The 24,265-nt window shown below is 34.7% G+C and overlaps 1 protein-coding gene and 1 long non-coding RNA gene across 2 annotated transcripts; one reads left to right on the top strand and one right to left on the bottom strand.

Annotated features, from left to right (window-relative positions):
* Nucleotides 1-282: 282 nt before the first annotated feature.
* On the bottom strand, nucleotides 283-23,891 carry LOC106103131 (nuclear hormone receptor FTZ-F1-like). The gene is made up of 2 exons (XM_013282802.1): nucleotides 23,533-23,891; nucleotides 283-571 (listed from the first exon to the last, which is right to left on the bottom strand). The coding sequence occupies exons 1-2, from the start codon at nucleotides 23,705-23,707 to the stop codon at nucleotides 492-494; spliced, it is 255 nt and encodes an 84-aa protein (XP_013138256.1). The 5' UTR covers nucleotides 23,708-23,891; the 3' UTR covers nucleotides 283-491.
* Nucleotides 6,535-16,733, top strand: LOC106103141. Its single transcript, XR_001225612.1, has 3 exons — nucleotides 6,535-6,606; nucleotides 16,259-16,412; nucleotides 16,603-16,733. It is a non-coding gene; the product is annotated as an uncharacterized LOC106103141 (long non-coding RNA).
* Nucleotides 23,892-24,265: the final 374 nt, after the last annotated feature.

The following is a 24,265-nucleotide window of genomic DNA, read 5'->3' on the forward strand; positions in this document are numbered from 1 at the left end:
CCGGTTGTATCGTATTTTATTGTCACTTAACTGAAGCTTGTACGAATCACTTTCATATTTATAGGGTAGGTGTTACCGGGCGACTTATTTATAGTTGCTTGCGTAACTTCGTGCTTTGTACAATTTAATATTTTAATTTTATAACAAACTTGTGGCTTTATCAACCTTTCTCATAACTTGTTGTATACTAGGTAATATTCATATATAAAAGAAAAGTTGTGAAAAAATCAAACGAAATAATTTAAAAAATAATTGTTTATTTCCTTGGCTACGTACCGAAACATACTTCATATACCACAAAACAAAAATTATAAAAATAACTGATAACAATTTATTAGATATGTTTTAGATGCTATACATTTGTATACGCGTGTAAGATTTGGTAATAGGTGTATTTGGCAATCGAGATTGTGTCGATACAAAACATAGAGGCGGGGCGAGGTGGGCAGTATAGTGGTATTACAAGATTCAAACTTTACTGCGGTTTGAGGTTAGCTGGAAGCGCCAGCCTTCTGAAGCAGGTCCAAGCGGATAGAGCGCCCCAGCTCCGAAATCAAAACCTTTACGTCCCCTGTGAAATTTGAAATTGTATTTCAAGTTTGCATGATACTAAGCAGGTATATTTTGAGCAGCCTCTAGTTTGATATTACAAGCCGCCATAAAGTTTGTGTGTCACTATAGTGATGTGTTTGAAAAGAGAGGCGCAAGGTTCAACGCGAACGAGCACGTAAGTAGGCGAAGGTCGGGCGCGATTGTTGCAGTGACGTCGCGGTGAGATAAGCTGTCGCCGAGGGAGCCGAAGCCGCATCAGTCTCTCGTCCACGCTCTGACGACGCAGTACACACTACTATTACACACAAAGTACACAAACTAGAATTACGGTTACAGAAAAATTACACAAAGTAGATGTAGAAAAGTTATAAGTAGACAATAAATGAAAGCCTTTATGAAATTCTGAATTAAAGTTTTACAATCTGATGAATTTAATGAACAAAGATTATGTTTATTAAGATTAATTACACTTAAAAAAAATACATGCATATAGCTTCATCCCTCCTTGGATATAGTTAAAATAAGAAAGTTCGCTTTAACTACTTGACGATTCATGTATGTTTGGCGATAATTATGAAAAAAATTCGGTCCAAAAGGAATATGAGACATATTTAAGTTCTATTAATTTATTACGTCAGGGACCATTTAGATCTCTATTCTACCGAGCATCGAATCTAGGCGTAAGCTACCCCCTTTTTCTAGGCATCGCGACCGCGACCGTACTTTGTGGTTTACCGAGCTTGTGGTAAAAGGGGCTGGAACTGCGTCACTACAAGATGTTTACTAAAGATAATTGTTTAACTTCGATATGACTGTGCTCTGTTGCACGGAGCTTTATCAATTAAAATGCCTGTTTCGTAACACGCAGAAAACCTAATTGAAATACACAAGGTTTGTCTGAAGTGACTTCCATATTACACCCTAATTCTATAGAAGAGCACAAATTAAATTTTAACAGCGTAATGTAAATCAGCATTCGAAATTAGCACACACGCTTCGATATTGTGGGTATTCTTTTATAAATAGAAATAAATCATCAACTACGAAACATGTAAGCGGCAGTTACATTACTGGCTGCTTAGTATTCTATTGACATAGATGTACACAACAGGTATTAGTCACAACATCTATTATCATTTCTCTAACGCTTCACAGGCCTACTCGCGAATCAACAGTAACTGCGTACTTAATTTGGCCTTCGGGTGGCGTAAGAGAATTAGCTTTTCTTCGTTCTAAAAACTTTCAAAGGTTTCGAAGCGTACGTCATCTCGTAATTTCAATATAGATTGCGAAACATATCGAATATAAATCGCTTAGCTATTTGTAAAATATTCATTTATTCTAAGGCCAAATCAAATGCGAATTTCAAGTAAACAAACCATTACTAGGGTAACCAAATTTTTAAAGCTTTACAAAGAATCATATATTTTTTTAAATATTACATTTATATCATTTAATTTTTTTACAGTGATCTTTTCTTCGTCCAAAACAAAACAGTGTCGTACAAGGGTAAAGGCAGTCTCCACTTTAGCTATATCAGTGTGTACACTCACGAGGTCTGGCCTTAAAGAAATGAATGCATCGTGTACACGTCCAATTGAATGCTAATGACAAAATCGTCACCTTGTCACATTTAAATTCAATTTAATTTCAGCACAACACGATAACGCGTCGTTTAAAACAATTATTAACGTGCTATTTAAAAACTGTAACAGAACAATTTCGTTAAATGTCTAAGAAATAAGAACACGTTTTAATTCGACGATATGAAGGCCTATCAGTAATTATACAAATAGCTTTTTTATACTAGTCGTATCTATTCATACAAATAAAGCGATGTAGCAACACGTAGTACGTAGGTAAGCAATGCTTTATAATATATCATTGATAAAACTGTCTTCATCCGTAGGCCCTTTCCATGCACCTACACACGGCCGCCCGGTTCATACGTAAAATATTTAAATTATTATGTTGAGTAAATTTTCGAATACCTCTGCGCGGGGGAGGCCGTTCACGCAACAACAAACTCTGTACAAACACTGTATATGCATACAAATAAAATAACTGACCACACGGTACGACTTCTACCACTGTTTTAATTACGAATTTTGTAGACACGGTAATTTCACAAGTAGCATTTTAATGCCACCTTAGTTCAACAAGTCTCAGGTGCTTAACGGAACAAAAGCAGCGTTGTATTGCGCCTGTGACTAGTGTCGTGTAATGGAACGTGTTATGACACTGACTTCGTGGTCGTTCTCCTCGACCTAGTCTGCTGGTGAGCCATCTAAGGAGAGCTATCGAGAGCAGGGCCACCGGTCTCTTAAGGGGACATTGTTGGACCTTTTTTACGTTTAATTTTTCTTGCAGTCTAAATATAGGTATTTCGTACGATGACAAAGTTGCAAATTTCACTAAAACACTGTCAGAAACATCACTTATTTTTTATAAAGCAAATGAGCTGGGGATGGCACAGATAGTAATGAAGAGTGCTCACCACCGTCGTTGACGGTGCGCAATGTATTCTTATGACGTCTGATCGTCCAAAGGCACGGATAAATCGGCCTTCATAACCCTAAAAGCTGATTCTTAAACAACGAATAATAATTCAAACACACGAAAACTACAGCGAGCATAGTTTGTTGCGACACCCCGAATCGAATTAATTACCTCGCAACCGAGCGTAGTATTAAAAAAACTGTTTGCGCAACAGCCGATCCGCACCTTGACACAGATAGTGTTCAAACTGTCGTTTTGAATACACAAAAACCGGACGCTACCTTCACTATTTTAAAACGTTTCTTCTGGAACGTTATATTCGTATTTAAATACTATAAAATTATTTATATTATAATCATTAGAGCATACATGACTTTATTTAGTGATGCGTTAGAAATAAAATTAATGGTGGACATCTGTCCATTATCTAGTCGACTAAACGACTAGTAGACTATCTTTCGTCGTCGTTTAGATTGAGAAGTATTGTACATATATACATGAACAGAAGAGGCGAAATGAGATTGATTTAATAATTATTACCTTTTTTAGAGATACACAAAATATTCATTTTCTAAGAAATTATAAAATTTCTTCATTAATTTACAACTTACAGCCATTCTCAGTCATTTAATGATTCTTTAATAAGCGTCTTAGTGTAAATTTCTCATATTAAATCATGGAGAGACTCCGTTTTTTAATGATTCTTCATCATCTTCCTTCTTAACCTACTCCCATAGGGTCTGGCAGCAGGTTTTTGTCCTCCACATAAGGCATCTCAGTAATCACTCCCTTCTTGATCACGCCAACTTGCACGTATTCCATCTATCTCTTTTTAGGTCTACCTCTACCGGTGTACCTTTCCACACTCATAACTAACGTTCTCCTTGTTAAATGCGATTCATCCCTCCTCATAACATGCAGTTATTTAATTATTATGAATACGGTTATTTGTGTTAGAACTTATCTATTGCGAAACCGGAGTCAGATGGTTAGTGTTCGTTTTATTGATGTTGTGACTAGAATTAAGAAAGGTTTATTTATACATCGGCGTGACTAGGATGACCTTAACCTGATGGTAACATACGACCGACATGATAATATGTTATGACCCTAGGGCTTACAATTATATTAGGGACATATTTTGCAATTATATGCATAATTTTGTAATAATTCAGAGAGAAAACAATAAAAGTAGCAACTCTTTCTGATTTAGTCCGGAAAACCCCGAAAAGTGCCCCAATCTGGTTCGACCAAAGGAATGCGGCAGTGCATGGCGGGGCAGTCTGAAACCACCCTTATCTAAAAAATCTTGCGTTACCCGCAGTAAGATTTTCTATTAGACAATGTTTATTACCAATTTACTATAATAGTTTAAAGTTATTTCCAAAAGCTCCATCGTCAAGAAAAGTACAAAAACAATTGCCCATCGAGGGTAGCCAATTTTAAAGATGTTTATGTAACTTTAATTACTAATTAGACTACTTAAAAACGGTAGTCCGGTTAGAAAAATATAGAAAGATAAAAACACGAATGATCTCATAAGAATCTAGTAAGATTATTCGCATTAGTCATATTTTTTTCCTACACCGTAAGAACAACGGATGTTCATATGAAATTCAAAAATCACATTTGTACATGACGGGGATCGAACAGACGTATAGCTTTAGCCCAGTCAAGTCAAACGCTTAAGCGTTTTTAAACAACTGCTGTAACGTCGCTCGATTTCCGATTAGTAAACACGAACATAAATTTATTCTTGTCTTATTTAAAAAGAAAAGAAAAACACAATAAACAGCAAAAAAAACTAATGAAACCATTGCAAAATTCCTAGATTTACGTATAGCACGAAACATTTTCTCGGCAAAATTGTACGAGGTTTGTGCAGTGCCTCTGTCGGGCAGAAAAGTAACTAAGTGACTTGAGAGCATGAACTTGATTTCGGTACGGTGGAGTAAATTTTAATTGCTTTAGAGCATGGTCGAATAAAAAAATTTGTCAATTAAGACTCTTTGGCAAAACCCTTAGTTTCGAAACTTATTGGACGTCGACATATGTGATTTCATTCAGAAAACTTAACGATAAGATTCAAAATATTTTAAATAAATTACTAAAAAATTCCAATTCCACAATTTTTTGAAAACCCAACTTAGGCTACAGAAGATTACAATGGAGACTACATACATAAATATTAAGAACCAGTAAAAACGAAATAGCTCATTTTAGTACTTTTTTTTTTTTTTCGACTAAATACGATCCTAAGCTGGTTAAGTACATCCATTGTATATTTTTCCAAATGTTATTCCGAATGCTGTGGCTGATGCAATAATGTAAGCTAATTGTGACCCACTTATACGCACCTGATCGACTTCATATTCATGACAGATCAATGACACCACCACATCGCAGCTTGTTTTTGTATCCAAAAGCATTTACGAAATTCTCCATTATTCATTCGAGGTTAAATCAGGACAAACACTAAATTTGAATAGCTTTAATATTTCGTCCGCATTGACACATTTAACTGCATTCGATCAAATGTGAATTTGTTTACTTGGTAGCTTTTGCTCGCGACTTTGTTTCAAAATATTTCAATTCGTAAATCCTATAATGAAAAATTGAGTAAATTTCCGCTGCCGACCCTTCCAAGTCACTAACGGGCTAACGCTTATGGTATAGTGAGGCGTAAATATTTTGTTAATGCTTGAATAAATTAATAATATTAAACAAGCTTATGTTACTTCTGCAAACATCAGCCTTTCATTCAAACTTCAACCAAAATCACAAACTTTGTGACTGAAGCACAAAAAGTCCAAAGAATAAGACTCCAATTTATTTAACAAGTCTTTGTTTAAACATAGGTTTATACATTTTTTTTATTCTGACCAGCGTTATAAAAATAAACATTGCGTGAAACGTGTGCGTATTAAGTTTTGGTAATGGCAAAAGTATAGTAATTTAAATAAAGAAAATCGTCTTATTTACAATTTATGAAAATTTTAGGATACAATTTTCAAAACAAAACCATTCGTATTCACGAAGCTTGTTTGTAAATTATTGATGAAATATTATAGCTGTGTCTGAACTTACCAGGAAATGGTGGACTACATTATTTTAAAAAAATTATATCTTGTCAAACACAATTGAGTTTTAAATTAAACGCAACTAATGTCACTAGTGTCAACAACAGTAAGCTTTGTTTGCAATAAATATACGCGAGGCGTCTTGTTTATAATGAAATTTAATACAATCATATGGGATGTAAATGTGATTTTCGATTTTTCCAATTTTCATATATACATCATTTGCCCCTTCTTTTAAAAAAAAACACAATTTACCCAACGTTTTTAAGGAATACATCATGAGGAAACCTGCACATATCGGCGAGGAATTTCAAAGATACGTGTGAAGTCAACCAACCCGCACTTGGCCAACGTGATTGGCTATGGCCTAGTCACCCTAACTTAGGGTAGGCTGCGAGCCCCTCTGGTGATGATGATGATATGAGATATACAAACGGCAAGATCGTCGTAACTACTTCACATAAATACATGCACTGTAAGTATATAACAATAAACTATGAATGCGTTGGGTAAGTGTAAGTTGACCTGTTAATTGATATACGATAGTTTGTTTACATTTGATAAGCAAGGTCGTTTATTGACTTCATAATTTTGCTTAGGTGCATTGTTTATAATACATTATGTAACTATTTTATGTTTACATTTAAAGATAATTTCCTTTGTTGTGCATTTTAGCGCATCGTTAACATCATTAACACTAGCTTATCCCGTGCGGATTCATCCGCATGAAATTATAAAAACTTTAGTTTATTGTTTACATTTGTCAAATTCTTAATTGCAAATGTCAAAATGACAACACATGATGACAAAGCATGCCAACCTTGCTTCCTTGATGTTGGCAGCAACTTATGGTCTCTTTCCCACATTAGGGTTTTTATCCAAAATATTTACCCCCTAAGTCTAATGGCGTGAAAATATCTAGCCTAAAGCGTGACGTAAGTGTAGGGCTTTTTATTAAAAAAAGAAATATTCAAAAATATGCTGTAATTGCTGAGATCTTAGGCAACAAAGAAGTGTGTGTTTACACTTTATAGATATGATAGATGATAGATACATATCGATATTTGATTTATATAAGTATAAAAGTATATTAACGGCTATACAATCGAATCATATATTTATTTCTCAATAAATGAAATAGAATTAATATTACAGGATTATATAAACCGTGGCTTCCAGGAAAGGAATACGTCAACGCAACGGTGCCACTGTAGAGAAAACGTGAACGCAAAAATCCTGAACTGTTTATTTCTTCACCATTAATACTTGTGTTTACAATTATATTTGGGTTAAACATTATATATCAAATTTATGTTTGAATGGATAAGATACGGATATAATAAGATGGATTCAATGTATATTAAAATTTGCATTTATACGGTTACCTAAAGATTATTTTTGAGTCAAACAATACAATTTTAAATATTAAATCAGGAGTTTATCAGGGTTCAAATAAATGGAATGGATAAAGTTAAGAATGTGTACATTAGAGGAAGTTTGAAAGTAGCGCCAGTGGTGGAGAAATTGAGAAGCAAAAGGTTAGCGTGGTATGGACATGTTATGCGACGAAACGATGGGGACATAAACCAGAAAGTGTTAAGATTGAATGTGGATGGCTACAACGGAAAAGGAAGACCGAAGAAAGTATGGATGGATTGTGTGAAAGAGGATATGCTTAAGAAAGGAGTGGATTTAGATATGACGGCGCATAGATATGTATGGAAGAGCAGCACATACTGTGCCGACCCTCCGTAAGGGATAAGGGCAAGTGGATGATGAGTTTATCAGGGTTCATCTGATAAAGGAACTCACATAAAAACCTAACACGTGTAGTTATGCCAACCTTATATACATCAACTAAACATATTTTGCAACCATCGATAAGAAATACTATGTTCGTTGTTTTGTACTTACACGAAAACGCGCAGTCACATGCGTTGCCTTTTTCAAACATTGAAATTATAGGGTTTAATTAGTTACATAACATTGAATTATAGCGAAAACGAGTCCCTTGTTACTTATTGAATTAATAAAGAAGTAACATAGTCAATTAAAAAGTTAAATTGACGAAACCTTATAATCTCTTGAATTTTTTTGGTAAACTAATTACCAATCACGTTTAGAAAATTATGTGTACTTGTAAGTTGGTAGTTTGTTTCAAGCAAGTATTAATGATTAACGTTTTGACAGTTTAACTTTTTTAATTAACAAAATTTGTATGGCTGCGCAGAGCCTGTCGTCATGGTAGTTATGAGTTGTCCTCGGTTTATTTGTCTCTCCCTCCCTCTCTCTCTCTCTTCCTAACCTGTATCCATATGGTAGTGGGGTCATCTCTTCATATCTATTTCCTCTGACGTCCTATTTTACCTTCGACATCTTTATTCGAAAGTTGGCACTCGCACATGTCTCTTAGCATCAAATGTTTCGACCTTGTCTTTAGTCTGCCCGTAACTCTTCGACCGGGAAGAGAAAGCTGTAGTGCCAAATTACCTATGTTGTCCGGTTGCCTTCTTCTCACATGCCCATACCATCGCAGTCAACTGTCCTGTTTGTTGTTGGTTATGTCGCACACCAAGGATGCTTCGCATGTACTCTTGGTGAATTTTGTCGAGCCTGGTTACGACTCGCATCGTAACCACACAGTAGGACGTTCTTTTAAGTGACTGCCACTCGCTTTATTCGTCTATAAATCATTAATTTTAAACAGTTTTCTTTTCCTTATTGGTCAATCAGTTAATTTTAGCAACTAACTGGGAGGCACCCAGTGGTTTTAAGTACAAAACTTATGACGCCTAAATCGCAAAATGAGAAGTGTAACAGCTAATTTATTTTGGTCGTATTTCGTGTAGTTTTTTTTTATATCAGTCTGTCCACAATGCCGCATTTGTTCTGGGTAAAACCTGGACCAACTAGGCTGATTTTTACGGGATTTCCATGGGATAGTAACTAATACATACGCGAATATTTTCCCTTATTTTTTACATATTTCCTGGCAATGTAGCGGGTAGCGGGTAAGCATTCAAATGGGTAACAAATTAAAAAAAATACTCTGCTTCTTAACTGCTTACTCAAGACACAACATTTCTTGTTATTTAAGAACACAAATTTCTTACTGGTTACTTGTTTACGTAAACGAAGAGATTTTAAATTTTCCTAGTGGCGCTACATTGTATTATTCCTGCAAATTTACACGCAAGTTCTAAACATCCTAGTACTTGGGTGGCCTATAATTAGGGACGGCAGCGCCGGATGTATAATCCTTTATAAAACGTATCCTATTACTGTTATAATTTGTACGGTTTATGATAAAATGTTGCATGCTGCTTTTGTTTATTAGAAGGAACTATATATAAAGGGTTAGTCATTTTTCAAATGCTGAATGTATCTACAGATAGTTAGGCGACCTCAAACACCTTGGTCAAATAAAAGGGATTTTACATGTCACCTAGATGTTAACAACAATTTTCGAATACTATCTATAGCAATATATCTTCTTCTTCCTTAGCTCTACAGCCCTATGTGGGCTTTGGCTTGGTCAAGCAATTTTTACCACTTCGGTGTATTAATGGTCACCGATTTCCAATTTATTGTGCCAACATTCTTTTTCCATAGTAATAGATACTGTCACGTAAACAAAATAACATATTTAAAGGAAACGGCCCCTATCGTTGTTAGAACCCAACCATATTTTCATCACATTCCGATTACTGATTAAGTAACATTTAGAGAAACATACAAATCAGCATTTATAAAAAAGTTTGAATATGAAAGATACAACTGCGTATACATTTATTATCGTCAGCATATTTTCGAAAAAAATCCCATTCCCAGTACAGTCTGCTAGCATAGTACAAAAAAGTTAAATAGAACGGTTGGAAAGTCTTTAAATGCCTTGTTGAAATTTTAAAACAAGTTGTTATAACATTATATCGTAAATGTAACATTATTTTCCGTTTAATTGTTCACTTTTACAATTTTATTATGAAGTGACTTTGCTAGAGTTCGCAACAAATCGTGATTTTGAAAACATTTTACAAATGTTTTATTAAAAATGTTTTCAAACATTCCCTATACACAGCAGTTGTTTGCAGTACCATGCTCATGTTGAAGTAGTTGTTTAACTAAACCAAATATAAACTACGAAAATTATAAAATATAACTAAGTATAAAACATAGTCAGATAATTAAAAGGTTTATCCCTAAAGATATCTTAAGGAACTTTATAATGACATTGTTACCAATATCAAATTAAACTAAAAATAAATAATTTTATGTAAATTATGAGCTACTAGCTTTCACCCGCGATTCCGTCCGCGTGGAATTAATAAATAGAAAAGTAAATAGTCTATGTGTCCTTCCAGGCTATCCCCTATATCTGTGTCAACTTTCATCGAAAACCGTAAAGCCGTTTAGGCTAAAAAACACTAACAAACATCCATCCATATATCTAAGAAGTAAGAAGTAAGATGGAATTTTGTATTAAAAAATTATGTAAATATCGGTCAAAGACCTACTACCCGATCACATGCAAAAAAAATCGATTCATCATCATCTCCCCTGCCTTATCCTACTCCCGTAGGGTCGGCGCACCGGGTTTTCGTCCTCCAAGCATTCTATCATCCGTCACCTCAGTCATCACTCCCTTCTTGATCATGTCACCTTTCACGCAATCCATCCATCTCTTTCTAGCTCTACCTCTACCGATGTACCCCTCCACATTCATAACTAACATCCTTCTTGTTACATGCGATTCATCCCTTCTCATAACATGCCCATACCACTCTAACCTTTTACTCCTTATTTTCTCAACCACTGGGGCTACTCTCAAACTTCCTCTAAGATACTCATTTCGTATCTTATCCTTTAATCTAAAAAATCGATTGAAAAACCAAAATTTTCTATGATAATTGACCTAAACTATACAAATGGATGTGTGCATTTGTGATTACGATTTCTAATTTGTTCCAAAACGATACTTTCATTGACATAACGATAAAATCAAGTGCCAATTCGTAAGTGACAAATATTTAACTAACGATCAATTTCAAGTTTTCATTTATTTAGTACTTTACATTCAAAGTATTTGTTCAGAAAACTATTATAACATTTATTTCATAGCAACATGTATCGTAACAAGTGATTCAGATATGACGGCTGATAGATGTATGGAAGAGCAGCACATACTGTGCTGACCCTCCGTAAGGGATAAGGGCAAGTGGATGATCATGATGATGTATCGTAATAAGTCGTTATGGTATATCAAACAAAAGCCTTATAAAAATATCCTTTCAGTAAATATTATGGGTTGGAAAAAATAATTATCGGTTGTTTTTACACATGCCTTTCAATTTCTTGATCATACCATGTCATACATCATTGTCTTATAAAAAAACTATGAGTACAATATGTTTAAAAAGTAGCTAATTACATTATCAACATCAGCAAAAAAAAATATTACGTAATTTCGTTTGATGCAAGCAAATTTTTAAGCCAAGACGCGTGTAGCCAACCAACAAAGGGTTTGATTGCTCAAAAGAAAAAGTTTCAAGGGGGTTGCTTATTGAATTTCGCAACTGTTGGAAACTTTCACTAATTAACGGTACCCGGTAAGTACTGTAGACGTACTTTTCGTGCGCAATATCACATGTTTGTTTTTAATTATTTTTTCGGTCACGTTTTCATGATTTTGCAATTAACCCTTTTGCATTTTGGAGGTTTCAACGAACGCATTGTTTAATTTCAACATATTATTTTGTCGTTGGGCTCTTTGTTTTCAATATAAGATGTATTTTTAGTCGGTTTCGAAATTTCACGTTGCAGTTAAATTAGGAAATTTTCAGCGATAAAAGTATGTCGCAGTAGCCGGCGGCGGAATGTATATCAGGTCACCGCGCCTGGGCCAACCGTCATCCGAATTATTTTTATTGGCCCCTGTACGAATGTGGACAGAGTGAACGAAAATAAAATATAACACTGCCTTCAACCTTTTATACTACGATAGTCTTATTAAAAATATATAACAAAGTCTAAGTACTACTGAACAGTCAAAGTACAAAAGTGATAAAAGTGCTATTAGTGAAATTAGAACCAGAATTCAATATTAAAATTTTAAGAGAAATACGAGTTATTTTTTTGACCGACTTCCCAAAAGAAGGAGGTACTCAATTCGTCTGTATGTTTCTTATTTTTATTTTTTTTACAATGAATAAGCCAGTCCTTGACCACGTTCCAACCTGATGTTATGTTGTGATTAGTGGAAGCCGAGAGATACGCACTAACGTTCTCGTGTAACCGCTAATCAAAAGGTACAATAAAACCTTATAAAACAAGCCTCATATGTATAAATATTAGGTTTCCATTAATGTAATATGGAGAGGAATAATCAGTGAATTGTAAGTCAAAAGATTTATCGCACAGATAAGATATAGTCGAACGAGTTGTAATATCTTGATCGTAGAGAAGTCGGGGCCGACTTGGTCACATATAAACTAGGTTAAATGAAATTCGTTTTGTTCCACCACATGACTAATGGCCTAACTAACAATGCATTCAAAAATTATATCCACTTATATTTATATTCTTTTAAAACATTTACGCCAGTTACTACGTGTTGGAAATTATTGTCTCTAGCTTTTGACCGCGACTTTGTCAGCACGGAAATAAAAAAACCTTACTCGGTAACCTATGTTCTTTCACACTTTTATGTCGGTGTCAAAGTTTATCAACATCGGTAATGTTATTTTAGAGATACGCAGAAGCATCCGTCCATCCAAACTTTCCAATTTATGTTTTGTGCCAAAAAGGGATGACAATGATTGTGAAATGTGTCGAGTGGAACCCCACAATATGAATATAGTATTTTAGTATTCGTTAGTTGGCTTAGTTAATGAGAAGTGCGCCCAACTGTGTTGTCTGTGTGCGACTGTACTCGTGCATAGAGGCGTTCGCGGGCGCTTCAAGCGGTTGCCACTCTGCCGGCTAAGTAGGTTAGTGGGTCAGAGACGAGGTCCGCTGATAAACTAAACATTGTTTTTCTATATAAACAAGAGTTATTACATAACTGCATACAATCCTGAATTTTACTGAAAACAAATGCAAATCAATTTTATTTTTTACAAATTCTAATTACATAACCTTTACAAATACCTTAATTTAGGATCATGAATTCTAGAAAACAATTGAAAATGATATCGTAAAATGAAATAATGTGACTGGAATAAAATTGTGAATGGAATTCTAAACGCACAAATGTGCATTGGGCACGCAAGTATATGAATAAGGAAAGACAGGCAAGGAAACTTTATAATGCAAAAGCGCGCATAAAAGATGTCCCAGACAAATGTAGGTTAGATTAGGGCGATATTAAGAATACAAAATTAGTTTCAGTTGAGGACATTTATTACGTAGCTAGTTTAGTAAAATTATATTTGATGCTGACAAAGATGTCACAGAACATACATTTACAGCTCTTTTAAACCTACCACTACCACTACCTCGACATGTGTATTAGTGCCCATTGTTATCCCATTCATTCTCATTGACACAAGAGTAGGGCAGATTAAATTTTGCCTATATTACTGAGATAATGAGCCATTGTAATAGTGAATTTTAGAAATGATCTAGCAATTTTTGATTTTATTTGTTACACCCAAAACTACAAAACTTTTTAATATATTATTCTGCAATAAGACAAATTGCTGTCCGGTAGGCATCCTAAGTGGGCAGTAAACCTAATTCTTTGACTGTATTCATACTTTCAATGTTATCAAAGTAAACGTGTTTACAAGCTGATTGGTGTACTCAAATCCTTTAACATAAGATGTTCGGAGTGCATCGATAGGGTCGAGCACTTGGTAAACACTGACATTGCGTGGCAAGTTATTTTATTCTATATTAACGGAGTGGAACGCACCAACCTTGCTCTACATTAGTGATTACAATTAAATAAAAATACGTCGAGGTATAAAGTGTTTTTACTAAATTTTTTTTCTTTATAAAATGACACCACCGCTAATTGAAGGTTACATTTCTAATTGCAACCAAATACTCGTTTTTGCTAAATCTTTAGTAACGAATATGTTGCAAAGTCTTCCACATAAAATGCACCTTTTTTGCCAAATGTATAGCATTTCATTAAACTAAAAAAAAAAATACGTCGGCGGCTCAAGGGTTTAAGCATTTGCCTTGTAATCTACAGTCCTTGGGTTCTAATCCCGCCATGTACCAATGTGATTATCAAATTTCATATGTTAATAATTTAGCCGACGTTCTTACGGCGAAGAAATTCAAAGATATGTGTAAAGTCAACTGAGTTGATTATGGCCTAGTCACCTCTAACTTAGGAAAGCCCCTCGGTGGGGATGCGAGCTGGTGATGAATCAAAACATAAGGTTGTAAGGCAAAAGTGTGAGTGTTCATTATTGTTACGTTTAAAATCAAATTTGTACATATTTGAATGTATTTGGAAACTATTATTATTATAATTATTTTGGAACAAATTTCTTTGTTTCTGGTAACATCCATTTGACTCAAATAATTATTGTAAAACATAGATTCAAATTTAAAACAAACGATGGTAGTTTAATAAAAATAGATAATAATTTTGTCTTCATAGTTATTTAAATATTTTAAGATCTGCTTAAAATTTTAAACAACCCTCATCAATAACATTTTGTATAAAATATTTGGATATTCGCTTATTTGTAGAACTCATTAAATGTATAATCGTCAACTTATTAAACAGAGATGGTCTATCTCTTAATGTTAACTATAATGACAACTAAAAATTAGTTTTCTTCTTCGATTTCTGATCTCAAATAATTTACAAAATCATGCTACTATTCTTGCTAATATCATAAATGCGATAGTTTAGATAGATGGATGTATGCTTGTTAGAGTTCATAGCGTAAACTGTCGAACATATCTGTATGAAATTTAATATAGATGTAGAGGATAGTAGGAGTACAGTGGTAGAGCCCGCTTTAACATCTTCGCACGAATGGGTCGGCTCGCCCGATGAAATACCACAACCACACCAAACAGGGGTGAAGTGGGAGTAATTCCGCGTTTCGTCTGATGAGTGAGCTGCCGAAGGACCAGTCTTGGTCCCTTTTCTTTCCCACCCTTTTTTCATAAGAATGGGATGGAAAGGGAACGTGGATTTGACGGTGGAGAAGAAGCACAGAGAGGGGAAAATGTCCTTTTTATGTGAATCTCCTCCTCCGTCGATTATTACTTAGGTGGGCAACGCATCGGCTATTGCGAATGTCCATAGGGCAGCGCTCGCATACCCATTTTGGCGGATTCAGGTGGCCGTTTGCTCGTTTGTCACCTTATGTTATGAAAAAAAAAACATAGGCTCCTTACTTTTGTTTTTATATACCACGATTATTGTTAAAGAATGGTTAACAATTTATTTACCTGTATAAATATGCAACGAGACATGTAATTTAAATCTAACAACTTATTCTGTATTAAAGCTTCGAATACGTCAAAATGGTTATTATTGAAAGTAGTACAAACTAAACTATACACCACGTACTGACAATTTTCACATGAAAGGGGAGACAATTGAAGTAATAATCTCAATGGACACACGTGATTATTACTTGGACACAACTATCTGAGGCCATTATAAATATTGTTACGCTTGGCAGACTAACAATTGTTTATAATAATAACCGGGAAAGGGACTTACATATTCCATATTTAATAGCATTATTATTGCATAGTGCGGTCATAAGTAGTACTTTATGTTATAAACTAGCGGTCTCCCGCGACTGCATCCGCGTGGAATTAAAAAAGTAGCCTATGTTCATTCAGACTATCCACTACATTTATGCCAAATTTTAATGAGATGCGATCGACATTTTAGGCTACAAGGTCTAAGAAACATCCATCCATACATCTAAACTTTCGCATTTATATACGAGGAAGAATATGAAATAAGATAAGATATGAAGTAACAAGCGAGATGTCCAAAAATTTTAATTCTCGTCATCACAATATTTAAGTTAAATAATTTTAATTTTATAAGTTCATTCCCCTTCAGATAAGGAGTGTCATAGGTGTTTGTCAACTTGTATAAGATGTTACAAACTGTTGCAATTGATTTTATTGCATTTTAGGTGTTAGATACGCTCGTTATAAGAAACCACAAGCCAGCGCTAACAAGTATCTGAAGTTACGACGCGACAGAAGTTTGCGATCGCAAATCTCCTGATGCAGAATTTGTCTACTGAAGCAGAATAATAAACCACATCAAAACTTATAAGTAGCGAGGTCTGCAAATTGAATTATTATATGGAAATCCGATTTAAACTTATAATTTTTATATTCCTTTAAATCAATTTTTCTGGATACATTTACACTTTTCCCATTAAAATATCAATTTAAAATATATTTATCCATGGCAAAACTAGTCAATTTATTAAATGTCAATTTAATTTGGTTCTTTATACTTTTTACCTAGGGTACAAACGGTCGTAGTACACGATTTGCCACATATGTAATACTGCTCGCATCTCTGGGCCGGAGCTCCTAAATACCAGCTTCATCCTTTTGACCGCATGCGGCGGCGTGTCACTCGAATCGTCAACAACCGGAGTCTTACCAAAAGGAAATTCCGCTGCCCTATCCCCCTTACCAAAACCAGCTTTGCGCAAAGGCACTATAATTTTCTTGCACCTTGGATTTACAACCAGCTATTGGCACAGAGTGATACAAATTTTGGAATGTTGAGTTGTTTCAAATTCAAAAAGTATGTTATAAAATGGTTAATATCACTTGATTATGATTGCACTGAAAATCTTTTCAAAATAATGCAATAAAACATTTATATTTGTTTGAAAAATAATGTTGCACTACAGTAAACATTAGTAATATTAAAAAAACACTCAAAACTAAATACACACACTCACACATATGTTTCACACACACACACACACGCACTTACTCACGCACGTACTCGGATTCATACACACACACACATGCAATATCACATACTAAATTAATTGTAATATATAATATTATATTTTTCTTTGTTAGGTAGCATCTTACTCTTAAATATGATAATTGATAAGAGAAGGTCCTGTCTCCTGAAACACAGTTGTTGTAATTAGTTCAGGAGACAGAGCCCCAATAGATTTTGTAAAAATATTTTTTGTCTAATAAAGAGTTTTATTAAGAGGGTATTTTTTTATTAATTTTTTTCACCGATCAGCTTGACTCATTGGCACTGCGAAGGGACGTCAGTTACCTTTGCATATTCTATCGCCTCTACTATAATTGTTTGTAACCATACCGCTAAGTTCCGTCATCGCACGAGTCGACAGAGTGCCAAATATCATCGTTACTACCTCGGAGGTTTGCCATTTGAATTGTATTCAGTGAGATGATCGTATTGCTTGTAAATTGTGTTATTTTACATTTCACAATTTATTTGGTTCACCATGAGAGATGATCAATATGTTTAAAATACGTTTATATAAATAAATTTGCAACGAATCGGTTTGAGAAAGAGTTGAGAACGATTGTTATTTTATATCATACATATTAATTTAGACTGCTTCGTGTCGCAACAAAGTTTTGACTTTTAAATTCAGTTGTTCTTAGAAAACAATGTCCGCTATAACTAGGGCTACCATCTTTTAAATAATGTAGTCTCGAACATTGGTGACACAAACAACTCAACACTTGACTGATAAAAAAGCGAAAATCGAGTTACATTTAACAACATCTATTCTTTATCATTAGAAAGAAGATGCGTCATCCAAAGACTTCGCATACCAGATTGACCCGATAAAAATTAATTTAATCCTGACGAGGCGGCGGTAGCAGCCATAGTTACCTATTTCTATCTTCGTTCTCTATGGCAGCGTAGAGCAAACGCCGAGTTACTTATTTAGAACACGTTAAACATTGCATTAAGAAAGTTTATAAACAAATAAGTTGTTATTAGTTTGGGTCACGTTGTTTCAGATTCTAGACATGTAAAAAGGTCGTGTAACTTGTACCGAAATAGAACAATAGTCAAATTTAACCTTTCTTTATAACTCTAACATTGAAATCTACCATACTAACCATACTTAATACTATCTTTCAAACAGATGCGAACGTTTAGATAGATGGACGTTTGTTACGTAATATTCAAAACGGCTTAATGGATATCGATTAAATTTGGCATATAAAGTGTAGTCTGGAACGCTAAGTATTTTTAAAAGCTAGTGTCCTCATAGATTAATAGTGTGACAAAACGTATGCAACTAGAAGGCAAACTATTTAAGTCTAATTTATTCTAAATAAATAACTATGGGCTCGCGCTTTAAAAATGGATTTTCAGTTTTAAAACATACCATTACATGGTAGACATAAAAATAATTAGATGATATAATAACCCGCTATTATTGCAGTACACTATTATTGAACACACAAAAGTGTACTTCCCATTAAATTACTGTGGTACAATCCAAGTTCGCTTCGCTTGAACGCATGCACTTGAAGTCAAGACATCAGCACATATGGATATGCATTAAAACTGATGACATTTGAAACGAATTTATTTCATATCTCTTATCCTAAGTTTAGGAGAAATTGTAATGTGAAATGTCTATTAACTACTTAGTTTTGACAAGTAAAAGTAGTTTGAAAAGAAAAACATGACATGACAGTACAAAAAGGATCTTGGTAAACTTTTTTTGACGTTTCGACGTTGACTGAGGTACGCTCGTGAGCTGTCATAATTTAGTTTAACTTATGCCCACCGGGTCTAATAGCCTTATTTGTCTTATCTTGGATCCCTTTACATATTTATCAATGAAATAAAAAGCGTGCGTTTTTTTCTTACTAACTCTAAAAGCGATTCATTTAAAAGTCAAACAATACGGGGGACAATAAACTATGATTTAGTTGCGGCAGGTAAATTGACCCCTCCGCAACTTAATATTTATAACATGACAATATTATTTAAAGCGAAACAACAAACCTGTGGAATTATAACGGATATTGAATATATCAATGACCTTTCTTGGGTTCATTGATATCACGCAGGTGACAAATTGACTTAAAGACTTTTTTCTTCTACGTCTATCAGACCCGCTGACAGATTTTTTTATCGATAACAGAGACATACGACAAGAGTTTAGTAATAGCAGATGCAGTCGTGACTTGCATACCAGTTGACAGACACGACAGCATGCTGCACTGTAATAAGTCATCATTGACCATTATAAGTAGACAGACTACAAAGTTGTATTTTGTGCTCATTTGATTTTGCCCATCTTAGAGCTGACTGTGCCTTTTGTGGCGGTGATAAGAATTGGAACTAATTATCGAGATAGAATTAACTGTCATTAACGTCTACAGGCGCAATTAATCTGAAAGATGCATATATCATTTCCAAACAAAGACTGATCCATTTAAACGATACCTACCGGTACCTGGATTAAACAGTAACGCGAAAGACTAGCATTGTAGAGGTAGCTAAATGAAAAGCATGTTTTTGCGCCGTTTAGACCCCCACAGTATAGACTTTTAATATGATAATAGATATTACCTGATAGTTTAGTTGGTCTCTTGATCAATATGAACGAGTATGGAGGTGCGTACATTACACCGATTTTTTTTTTACAACCCGACCCGATCAAACTATCGACTGATTAAGTCTTTCAAGTGCTGCAAGTCTAGCTACAAAATGGTTTGTTAGAGCAAACTAAATCCACGACGAGGTTGTATCAAAAGTTGCTTCAGTTCCGGCACGCTTTGTGTCTCAATGCCACAGGGCTAAAACCCGCCGGCATCCGCGTCACGTCTACCGAATCTGCCTCCGACGTCGCATCGTGCATGACTTTTTTCGCATCTTACATCCTTTGTTAGATCATAACAAATATTACGATATTTCTTAACTCGCCTTGTTTTAGGTAAATATTGCTGCAGTAAGTGGAAATAAATAAAAGTGCACACAATGGTACAATGTTTACACGACTACGGAAACATTAAATTTCATCATGAACGAACAAAGGAATCGGCGCGCGATGCAACGCTAAATAAATTTCAATTTATCACAGTATTTATACACCGCCGACGCGTTCTCCTTAGACTGGCAGACAAAGTGACTTCTATATTAATATTTGGGATAAAAACAAAGATAAAACTAACAAACAGTAGCGAATGCATAATTTTCCTCGATATTGTGATAAGTAAAAAGATTAAATACGTTCAGCGCGTTGCGGGAAGTATTTCCCCGTATTTGAGCTGCAGCGTGTGCGGTAGCTATCACTTAGTACCCCTGGTGGTTGGTTTGATAAATTTCGTTCCCATACAATAACAAGAGATAAATTTATTCCTGACTAGCTGTAGGACGCGACTTCGTCCACGAAATATTAAAGTATAATAAGTAGACTTTAATATGCCCGCCTATGTAAAGTACCCTTTAGTGAAAGTCTGGTAGAAATCAGCCCAGCCGTTTCTGAGATTAGTGGGAACAAACACGGCTTGCGGACAGACAGGGAGACAGATAAAGACACAGACAAAAACATGCGATTTTCGTTATTGGCAACGCAAATACATCTTCCAGAAATCTGGAATTTTTCTTTTGATATTACAAACAATATGTATGGATACAGATATCCGTATAACTTTCAGTTCAATTGGCACACTGAACGTGTTATATAAAGACATTATAAAAAAATGTAATTGTTTCCACGATCGCTGCGGGATGACTGAAGTGTTGCCGAGTGAAAAATCTAGAAAAACATATCGATCTGTCAATCAAAATTAAAAAGCCCGATTGTTTAGAATAATAAAATCGCTAACATACATTAGTAGACAAAATTATTAATGTGTATTAAAAATGTATAAACAATTCGAACCAGACACAACAATGTAGATAAGGAAGCTATCGTCGCTGCGACTACTATTACACCTAGGTACGCGTTTAAACATTGTTGTATTAAAAGCGTGCCTACTTTGTTTTGATTAATAATTGCTTGTAGACCACATTGCCTTTGTTTATGTTACATGTTTGTTATAGGTATTTTTGTAACTTGATTTATTGTACAACACTTGGAATTGCTATTTAGGTAATGCAGCGTAAGTTAAAAACTTTAGTGAAAAAGTAGATTTGCATGTATCGTTTTACTATCTTTTCATTCTTGTAAATATACTTCGATAGTTAACCCTTTCACGCTCAAGGGAAAAAATTAACCCTTCTACAAAAATCGTTATCGATTATTAAATTATTATTGAATCGATATTTTATTACTATATTAAATTATTCAAAATCTATACACTCTGCTGTGTTTTTCTTGTGATATTCTCTTACTTTACACCCAAAATAGTTAAAACATCGTGTTGTATTCGCATATTTAGTCTCGGCCATCTTATTGTCCTGTAAGGGTCAAGAAATCTTTTGGTTTGGAATCCAAAACCGTGCAAAACATATTATCAACGTAAAACAGTGATAACAATACATTTCCAATATGTGTTTTGCAGTGGAAACGCGCGGTTAACCCGTTGTGCGTACCGTCAAGTGGACTGTACGCAGAACGGGTTCAAGTAGAGCTTGAAATAGACTTAATAAAACGCATAAATCTTACATTAGGGTCAATATGAAATTGGACAGTTTCCAACATTTTCAATATGTAACCACCAAACATTTAACCTGACTATTTAACGCAAATCATTAGGAATACGTAAAATGATGTTAAAATCCAATCCATATTAATATAATAAATCGTAAACACATACTACTTTGTGGCGTAAAATGTCGGCAATCACAGCATATTTTTTAAAAAGACTTTCTTTAATAAAAAGCCCTCCAATAACGACACGTCTTAGGCTATATATTTTCACGCTATTAAACTTAGGGGAAAAATAAAAGGAAAAATATACCTTCATGTGGGAAAGGGACCATTAACTACAAGCAGCCAACATTAAGGAATTAATAATAAACTAAAGTTTTTATAATTTCACGCTAATGAATCCGCACGGGAACTGCTAGAAATTAATATAAGGGAATGTTTGTTTTTGCAAAAGTTGTAGAGTCTAAAAGGAGAGACGATTAGCACTCCTCGTGACAAAGAATGGAAAAGTTGTAGATTCGAGGCTTTTTACTGTTTTATAAAAATTTAACTGAGTCAATCTACATTTAGGCCTCATGTAATTAAAATACTCTTGTATAGAAACATAAATACACTATGCTAATATTAAAAGAACTAAGTTATGTGTTAACTACTAGGTTAACTACGTTAACCCTTAGTTCGATAGTGTCCAGTGTGACGAATAACTAATTTAAAAAATCTACTGAACTAGGTCAAAGAAAAATAGGTGAGATTTTAATTTTAGTCTGTTGGTAACAGATATTTTTTTTGCGATACAATAAACTCCCGTCGAATTAAGGGATAGATAGTTTTATTTATATTAGTTTCAGTAATAAATTCATCTTTATACAAATAAAAAATAATTTAAACGTAACGTGTCTATGACTAAAAGCGTTTCAATTATTACATAAAACTATGTCGCGATATACATAAAATAACCGGCCCGACAGTAAGATTACAAACAGAAAACAATTCGGCCTACATAGTGATAATGTTCCGAATATTCGCGCAACTAAGTTTATCACACGGACATCTATCGCAGTGAACATTAAACACGCGTACGAGTTGATAGCTGATACACACTAAAGCAACCTCACGCTACGTCCAGGACGATTACTTAATACGGTGTAACAAGCGCGTAGAACCTCACTGCAGTGCGGCCGCAGCCGAGCAAACGTGCCCTACTGACACCGAACGAAATCAAAAAGCGACGCCGCCCGGCACACCATACGCATACAAAATTACAAAACAGCTTCAGCCATTGACTACAGTGTAAACTCTCATTCACTGTTTGCTACTTCATCGTATATTTAACTTATCATTTCATTTGGAACCGCGCACCGCTGCTGCTACGTCTATTCCACGAAAAAAAAACCTAAAAAAACCCTGTTTCACACAGCTCATTCCATCGTAGGATAGCGCGAAAAGCAATTGCGACGTTGCCGCACCGTGCAACCGAGCGTACGAGCAGGTAGCCTGTAGCCTCTACAATGCATACGCACAACAATGTAAATGTAATTATTATACAACCACTTGTCTCTTTTTTCAGACACACTTTTAAACGTTTCCCCGGTGCCTCATGTCCCCCATCTTAATTACAATAAGAAAAATTACAATGTTCAACTATCCGACTGGTTAGACTCTGTTAAGGTAAAATCCAACTTGAATCTCTTGTGACTAATATAATACAATTACTACTTATAAATTGACTTATATCAGCTATTATGAAAATAGCATACGTTAATTGTCGGCATATATTAAAACACGTTAATTATAGCTTCAAGACTTAATGTATAAGTACATACCGCTAGTAGGATTCACATAGGAAATTTTCAGCTCCGTCTCAATGCTTTCAGTTGACTTTGTATCTACACAAGTTATTTCATATTCTGGAACTTCCATGGCGATTTCGTTCTTTGCCTGGCTACTGGAGGCAACCAGACCCTGCGCAACACTCATTTTCGGAGAATCTTCGTGCATTATTTACGGAAGGTCAAACGGAATTGCTAAATTATTTAGCTCGAGAAATTATGAATTTTCGTTAAGGCGCAAAATTCATGATTCAGTCTTAGATATTTTCTGATAATATGTACAATACCTTAAAAAACACAAAATGTAGGTCTCTAGGCCACTTCACTTACACTGATATTCCGACATAACTCGGGTTCAGTGGAACTACTGTACTCATGACTGACATTGAAATAAGTCGGTAAAGGGCAACGAGAAATTAACCCAATTCGAGAAAAGTGTGTCATGGCCTAATTTTCACAAAAAAAATGTAAAACGTGAATAATCATAGTTTTTAATGCATTTGCGCTTTTTTACTAGTGTATTTTTTAGAGGTATAGCAAAAAAAAATTATAAAGTACTATTATCGTCTTTATTCCGAAACATTCAACACAACCTTAAAAATTCATGTAAATGATGCAAAATGACTACATTTGCTCATGAATACGCTGTGTTGTGTAATAAATGACCGTTTCTGTTGCACAATCCTTTCACAAGGGCTTCAAATGTAGGTCAATCTGCATGAGTATT

This window comes from Papilio polytes, unplaced genomic scaffold (assembly GCF_000836215.1).
Source record: "Papilio polytes unplaced genomic scaffold, Ppol_1.0 DF824292.1, whole genome shotgun sequence".
NCBI lineage: Eukaryota > Metazoa > Arthropoda > Insecta > Lepidoptera > Papilionidae > Papilio > Papilio polytes.